General features: G+C 36.5%; 1 protein-coding gene across 1 annotated transcript in view; it reads right to left on the bottom strand.

Annotated features, from left to right (window-relative positions):
* Positions 1-527: 527 nt before the first annotated feature.
* LOC106877540 (uncharacterized) overlaps positions 528-8573 on the bottom strand; it is a 13668-nt gene continuing 5622 nt past the window's right edge. Inside the window, exons 5-10 of the mRNA XM_014926465.2 lie at positions 7837-7954; positions 7392-7537; positions 6830-6883; positions 6302-6374; positions 4911-5015; positions 528-2457 (exon numbers count right to left, since the gene is read on the bottom strand). Coding sequence (XP_014781951.1) covers positions 1859-2457; positions 4911-5015; positions 6302-6374; positions 6830-6883; positions 7392-7537; positions 7837-7954 — 1095 coding nt within the window. The 3' untranslated portion in view covers positions 528-1858. The remainder of the gene's footprint in view (positions 2458-4910; positions 5016-6301; positions 6375-6829; positions 6884-7391; positions 7538-7836; positions 7955-8573) is intronic.

Genomic DNA, 8573 nt, shown 5'->3' with positions numbered 1-8573 from the left:
TCCACCCCACCATTTTATTTTTTTTTATTTTCAATTCTGACAGAACCGTAAGCTATATCAGCTGATATATATTTGTTAAAAATTTTATCGAAGAAAAATCCATTTTTTTCAGAGGAAACAAAGTCGGTGGGGGCGGAGGTACACATTTGGGTAAATTTTCAGATTAACACCCGCACGATTTTCACTCGGGTGTTAGGGTGGGAATTCCGTCCCTAACCCTAAAACCCCAACCTTAAAACCCTATCCCTAACACCCTAGTGAAAATCGTGCGGGTGTTAATCTGAAAATTTACCCACATTTGTAGTTACCGTAAATCCTTGAGTATAATCTGCATTTTCCCCCAAAATTTAAAGGTCAAAATCCCTAGTGCGTACTATACATGCGGTTAAAAATGAAAAATATTTTCTAAGCAATGTCCGAGTCTCTATTTGCTGACCGGCAATGTTTATTCAGACGCATTTTGTGATGTCGGGCACGGAAATACCTTGAGCTAAGCCTGAAAGCAATGAAGTCATAAAAGACTCATCCATAACTTGCAGTAAGCAGCATTTATTAAAACAAAAGTATTCAGAACACAGAATAACATGTAACAAAGACAATTTGCAAACATATTTACGTTCCCCTATAACAGTTAAGATCATCACCATTATTGTATTACGTATGCGCGAGAGTGTTTGTTTAACCAGGTGTTGCTGGCTTAATTACGCACTAGTTGAGCTTAATAGTTAAGCTCTAAGTAGTTCATCATGCTCTTTGTATTGGCAGTTTGCATCATTACCGTGGCAAACAAATAGATACTTAATTAAAAATACCAGTATTAAATATTTGAACTACTGTGGGTCTTTACTATGGTTTTTTATAAGCGGGACTTAAACTTGTACATTACTTTGACATGCAAATAGATCGTGTATGCATGGAATGAACTTGATCCCCAGATTATTATGAAAAGTTTTATCAAATGTATATCGTCTGCACTGGATGGTACTCAGGATAACGTTGTATGGAAAGATGAAATAAATGAAAGTGAATCTTCTGATGTTGACTCTGAATCTGACAATGACGAAGATTTACAGAACAATGATGCTGACATGTTTACGGAGGAACAAATGGAACAGTTATTTGATGCTGAAAGTGACGTTGAATTTGAAGGATTTGAATAAATGTTTTTGCTTTTGTAACTGATAGTGATAAATTATGTGAAAGCCAATTTACTTAATATTTATTTTTCACTGACGTTATTACTGTTATTTATTTTCTGCAAGCAAAGTCCACAAAAAAGCTACACGTTTGCATTGTTATATATACAATAATAATAAAGGACGGTACTGTATATATGTTTACAAACCAAGGATGTTATATAGACCTCCTTGACTCAAGTTAGAGAAGGGGTGCGTATTATACACAAGGTTTAGGTTTTTCAGAGGTACAGCTCCCCCCCACTAAAAATCTCCTGCGTGTTATACTCGAGGATTTACGGTATTTTCTTTCCATTAATAGTATAATCTCACTCATGCTATTAAAAAAAATATACAGTACGTGGATTGCTAGAAATAGGAGCCAATACACCACCAATTTACTCTCTCACCATTCTGTTTTCGGAAAATAAGTGCACAGTTATCTGTGGAATGGTCAAAAACCTGGAATATCATCAATTTTATTGAGTGTTTTCATTGGTCAATGTAGAAACAAAGAAACTTTCCTTTTTATATTTAGTGTTTTCAAAGCTCAACATACGAACACAAATAATAAACTTTGCTTTTTATAAGGATAGAGATCATTACGGTGAAAAAGACAGTACATGGATTGCTAGAAATAGGAGCCAATATGCCACCGAGTTTTTTTGTTTTTTTTTTTCATTCTACTCTAGGAACAAGGCCTGAAATGTGTGGGGAGCCAATAACGTCGACCCCTGTGTGGCTTTGTCTTCACAAAAACATTCAGAGTCTGACAATCCTTCAATGGATTCTTTCAGTTTTTTCCAAGTGGAACATTTATAAATTTGGTCTTGATGAACAGGCGAAAAAATGAGTTTGACAAGAGATAAACACTTGCTATGTACATCATATGTTTTATACACATGCTTAAATATTTTCATAATGTCTTCTATGATATGAAATTTTGGTAGTTTATGTAAGCATTTCGGTATATCTGTCTTAGCCTGTTGGTAGATAACAGCTGCTGGCAGAGAAGAATTCGTAGATAAACTATTGAAAACAAATATCGCTGTCATTTCTCTTGAATCTGCATCGCATTTCCAATGAGATGGCATGATAAAGAAAATAGCTTGCTCTTGGAAAGTGGGATAGTTGTTCAGACGGGAGTGTTCTTTTGCATCAACCGTGTCTACAATCCATTTGAAGTTCTTTTCAAAAACATTTTTCAATATGTGGGTAAGTTGTTCATCATGGGAATCTTCGTGAAAAGTCACTAAGAGTACAGTGCCTGATGTCTTTTGACCTGGAAAAAAAAAATAATAATAATAAATATTCAGACAAATACATAACAAAAACACCAGGACTTACAAATATATATAACATACAGAAAATTGCACTACTGGGCACTGCACACATCCTACGCAAAACACTCAATACAGTAACCATAAGAGCATCACAGCAAACCACAGCACATACCAAGGCAAACAGAGCTGCGCTCGGTAGTGAAGTGAAAGCATGTTATAAAAATAAATAATAATAATAATAAGGCATAGGTGGAGTAAACATGATGGTTATGGAGTGTTACTGCCAGTGGATGTCAATGGCATGCCTGTCAGAGGGTACAATAAATGAAAGCACACTGAATGGAAGGCAATGGAACCGTTCGAAATTACTGAACAGAGATTATGTGACCAAACAAGAACAATACAAAAGAATGGATGGTTAACAAAATTGGAGCAAGAAGCTATTAAAAGAAGGATGTCGGGTGATGTTGGACATGTGAGAAGTGAAAGTGGTACAGTGGAGGAAATGGACAATTGTTTGCAGGAATATAATATCATGAATTGCAATCTGTGACTACTCAAATAATGAAGATCAATTAATAATAGAAAGAATTTTGGATCTATTAAATACAGAAGGGACAAAATTTGTGTGTGACTTTAAGAAGGTTAACCAATGGAGACTAAATCAAGAGATGAATAAAGTCAATAATGTATTGAGACACATTGAAACAAAGAACATCACACAAACAATCTGATCAAGGCTACTAGTAGGAGTGTGGTGGAAAGGATGGGATTGAGAAGTACTGAGAACAGAGCAATGGCAGATAGAAGAGGTAGTAAACAACTGTGGTAAAAATGGAGAATTTCTGAAGATATAAACTCCTTGAACAATTAGTGTCAATACTTGTCAAGAAAAGAAATGGAGAACTTAAGAATGAATGGAAATTCGAAAAAGTGAGGAAGAAGTATGATGTAGATACAAAAAAGGTAATATTTCCCCCATGAGCAGACAAGTTTTTGTAGAAGATTGGTAATAATAACATTCATTTACAACAATCACACGATATCAAGACAAGGAAACACAGACACACACACACACTCTCACAAGTATATACAAATATATATATATATATATTTAGGATATGTTGAAATCATGGGATTCCAATATAGTGGATGTGAACTATTTCAACAAACAGACTTATTGGAATCAATGACAAATTTCACTGAATGCTGAGTGGATGAACAGATACAAGCTGTCAATGGCCAGGATCAACCAGTTCAGTTAGAGAACTACTGCGGTCATTTCATTTGATAGAATAATCTGAATGCTAAAGGGTTAAACTGCATCCAGTAAAGGGCCCCTGGTTCAGAAATTGCAGGGTATCGAAGAGGGTGAATCTAACTCTAAGCCATTAAATGTCTTACCACTTAGTCATATCTGTTCGATATACTCAGCTTTCATTTAAACGGAAGTGGGCTTTCAACAAAAGGTAAGCTAATTATTCATTTGCCTGACACAATTTTTTTACACAAGGTGTTACAGGTTTTAGCTGAATATTTCTCTTTATTTTGTCACTAACCTACTTATAATAATTGTGTTCCACAACAGTAATCTTGTACGTCAGGACTAGCATTTTCTAATAAAGAAGTTAACTATGAATTTGATTTATGACAGCAAAAGTCGTATTGTTTGTTTTGTACAATAACAATCATTTCAGTACATTTCTATACCCAGAATACAAATATGCATACACCTTTGCATGCATACATACATACACACACACACACACACACACACACACACACACAATACTGTGCAAAAGTCTTTGGCCACTTTTGTAAACTGTTGTAAATTTCTACTAATTGCCAACTTAATAAGTGGATGTTTCACGTTGCATTTTTTACAGATGAAACATTGGCCTAGTTGGAATCATTTCCATACCTAATCATTATATTTTGTTGTAGGGGTTCTGAATGAGAGGAGAGGATGTGAGACGACCACCAAAAATGACCAGGCAAAAGTTTGTGTGTGTGTGTGTGTGTGTGTGTGTGTGCATACTTTATTAAAAAGCAGCAAAAATATCACAAAACTGTTACTCAGAGTTTCATGCTCCTGTTTGTCGGACAGTTTTGTTTTAAAATGAACAAAATAAGGTCATATCCAATGATCACGCTCGGATGATGTTAGAGCTCCACTGGCACGGGTGCCAGTCATCGAATTTGGTTCGATTTCATAAGCTGCCTTGGACACCTGCAGAACACAGATCGCTAAGATCAGGCCACCCTGAGCATTCAGACTGACCACTTCAAGCAAGAAACGATTGTGGACACTCATGCATGACATATCACAGCTAACCTTCTACGGACACAGAACAGTTCTCTCCAGCCAGTCAGTGGTCACATTATTACCATGGGCCATGGTGATTACTCTCCCTGAAAATGGATTTAAGATATAAAACTATAAACCACTTACCTACAAGCATGGATTTAATATGTTTTCTTGAGAGAAGACAGATTACAAGCAATGTAATTGTTATCAGTAGCAGCAGTGACAGCAGGATAATTAGAGAAGGGAATTCTGTAGATTAAATTAATAATAATAATAATAATGATGATGATGATGATGATGATGATGATTTCATTTATTTGCCACAAGGGTGAGGGATGAGGGGGACACTACAAAGACAGACATGAAATGTGGGGGTTTACATATAATGAAATGATAAAAAGAAAGAAAGAAAGAAAGCAAGTATATAGGGTATACACTGGAAAAGAAGGGACATTCATAGCATGCAAAGGTTTAAAAAAAAAGTGGCGGAAAGGATGACAGAGATGTGGCTCTCCTGATACAGGAAGGCCTCTAGGGATAATCGAGGAAACCTACTGTCCGAGATTTCCCTGAAACCCCAGGAGCAAGTGCCCTCTCCAATTCCTTCTCTCTGACTCACAGGTCTACACTTAGAGAGGTACCATCCACTCTTGCCATTTTCGCAACCTTCATTCACCTTTCAATAAACTCACTCAAGGACAGCACTTCACTCTCCACTCTCAGTTTCCTTTTCGAGTGACACTTGAAGAAGTCAATGCGAGTTCTACTGAAGAGGAATGTATCTCTCCTCACGCCTTTCAGCCTTGTCCACCAAACAACCTCTTTCACCACAGCCACCAGGAAAAGGAAAACTGCCTTACCTACTCAACTGAAGAAGGATGGCTGTGCAATCGTCACTACAGACTCAACTGGCAGATGGATTCGTCTCACATGTGACAGCAGCTGTTCAACATAACCCCACAAGTCAGTAATGCCCGGACACTGAACGGGGACATGCAGGATGGTTTCGTCACTCTACACACACTTTGAAGAAGCACATCTGTCCCTGTAGAGTTTATCTTGAATCGGTAGCACCCTCCAGTAGCACTACCAGGCCAAGGACATCTGGAAATTATACGATGGTCCTTCTGGCTGTCTTCTCCATCAAATCTGAAGGGATAGCAAGCTTGGTCTTCCTATCCCCTCTATTGAGGAGTTTTTCTGCCTCACTCAGGTACGCATGTTTTCCTTCTAAGGAGTTTTACTCCTGCAATTTTGTTACTCCTGCAAAGGAGTTGATACAGCATTGCTGTTACTGTTGGTGAGTCTGCAAAGCATCAAGGGAAATTGGTTTGGTTCTTCGAGCACAGTGGAAAAAATAAACAATGCCATGAAGATTTTAGTTATCAGCTTGCTGACATAAGTTGTTTAACAGTGATTGTAATCTTTAGATTGGCCAAAAGGTGATAAAAAGGAAGGGCGGCAAAAAACGGCAGCAGTCACAAAATATATGATTGAATGGAAAAGCTATGAAAGGAAATGAAATGCATACTCACTTTCAGGGGGTCTTTTGATGTAAATAATAGCAGAAAGAAGACCATCTTTGGAATTAATCTGACTCGAATGGATCTGAAAAGAACACGTTTATATTGATGAATTATACAATTAAATACATACACAGGTTGCCATGTGGTGGTAGGGGACAAACACAGAGATGACACAAAGACTCACAAACACAAAGGCACATGCACACACACACACACAAATATAGGATGGACTTCTTCCAGTTTCCGTCTATCATATCTACTCACAAGGCTTTGGCCGCCTTGAGGTTATAGTAGAAGATACTTGATCAAGATGCCACACAGTGGGACTGAACCCGGAACCACGTGGTTGGAAACCAAGCTTCTTACCACACAGCCATGCCTACATCTATATATAAGAAATTACGACAAACGCAAGTTTATATCATTTACCATATATGTAAACCATCATGCTTTTACATTTGGAGCCTCTACAGACTGGTTAGATGATGGTAGAACCGAAGAGAGAGAGAGAGAGAGATTGATTGATTGATAACTTACAGTTATTTGATATTTTCCAGAATCAAGATTACTGAATAAGACTGAGTTCTGTGTCTACAAAGAGAAAGATAAAGAAATTTATAATCCATACTGTTAAATAATCCATGCATAATCCATACACACACACACAAAAAAAAAAGCATCATGGAGAGGGAATATCTGTAGAAGGAACATATCCAAACAGCAATTTGTGATTTCTTTCAGTGCTGAACGACATTATATCTGGCTCAGGTGGATAAGGTTGTGGTGTGGTGTCCGTTTATAGAGGTCACCAATCTAGTGAGTGTGTTATCTAATTTATAGTATGAAAGCTGGTAAAAGGGAAAATATCAGATGACAATTTTTATACAAAAATATTTTTTAACTAATGAGAGCTGACAAGTAGTAAGAGCGTAGCCTGTGAGTGTGTGTGTGTGAGTCAGGGAAAGCTTTTAGCACTTACATTTAAAATATGGATTTAGTGGTAAGTCGGGAGCTGATATAATTTAGTCATGTGGTTTCAGCAAGTCAGAGATAAATGATAAAAAGATTTATTCAAATAAAGTGAATTAAAACGACATACTGTGTATATGGTTAAGTTCTTTAATGAGTCCAAATTGGTAAGCTTGAACTGTTTCAGAAATTCTTTTGAAGTTGGACTGATTCCAAGTATTGCATGGATTGTTCCCAAAGGAAATATGGCAGCAGTAGCCAGGATTGTCTTTTCATCTGTGTGGAAGTAAGAACAGAGAGTTGTATATTATGTGTGTGTGTGTGTGTGTGCATTCACATTGTTTTGAATTAATCATGGATTATCTCATAGCTTTGCAATTTCGATGGTGTGATTGTTTATATTTAGAATGACATTGTAGGGTAGGTGTGAGAGGCCAGATCAGGCCAGTTTGAACATAAACCAGGTAAGAATATTTGGACCCGATATGGCTGATTTAAATGTTAAAGGGTTAAAAACAAAACAGTTCATATAGCTAGTATGAATACAAAAGGATTTGAAACCTCATCTGGCTTACCTATAATCTTTGCATCATAGACAATTTCCTGAGTGCTTGGGTAGAGAGATATTTTTATGAAGTATGTTATATTTACTTTATTCTTCGATATCCAGAAGCAATTGTGATTCAGCAATGCCTGCACGAAAAAACAAACAAATTATTGATAGACAAATCACAACTTACATTGTTTTTTTTTTTAGAGCTAAATCTTTTTTGACTTGATGCTGTTTCTTGTAAAAATAAATCTTAATTTTATTTGGTTTATCTGACTTTACACAGCACAGAGATTTTAAAAACCACCTAAAAACCAAAACTGACGAAGAAAATGAAAAATAAAATAAAATTAAAAAAAAACATGCAAAGATATGCATAAACCATTTATTAAAGCTCTCTGTTCTTACTTCCACACAGATGAAAAGACAATCCTGGCTACTGCTGCCATATTTCCTTTGGGAACAATCCATGCAATACTTGGAATCAGTCCAACTTCAAAAGAATTTCTGAAACAGTTCAAGCTTACCAATTTGGACTCATTAAAGAACTTAACGTCAGGTGTAAAATAGTATTATCCAAATAAATATTTGAATGCGGTTATCTGTGATAACCTATCGCAGAATTATTATGTTCACACAGAACACACTCCATCCTGCTCGAATGTCAGTACAATGATAAACCAACACACATCACACTAACTAATATGGTGGATCAACACTGTCAACTGCCCCTCACAGTTCACATAGTTCTTGCCCTCATTG

Source organism: Octopus bimaculoides, chromosome 24 (genome assembly GCF_001194135.2).
Source record: "Octopus bimaculoides isolate UCB-OBI-ISO-001 chromosome 24, ASM119413v2, whole genome shotgun sequence".
Classification (NCBI taxonomy): Eukaryota; Metazoa; Mollusca; class Cephalopoda; order Octopoda; family Octopodidae; genus Octopus; species Octopus bimaculoides.
Note: the sequence above shows the minus strand (reverse complement) of the source record. Positions and strands in the feature narration are given on the sequence as shown.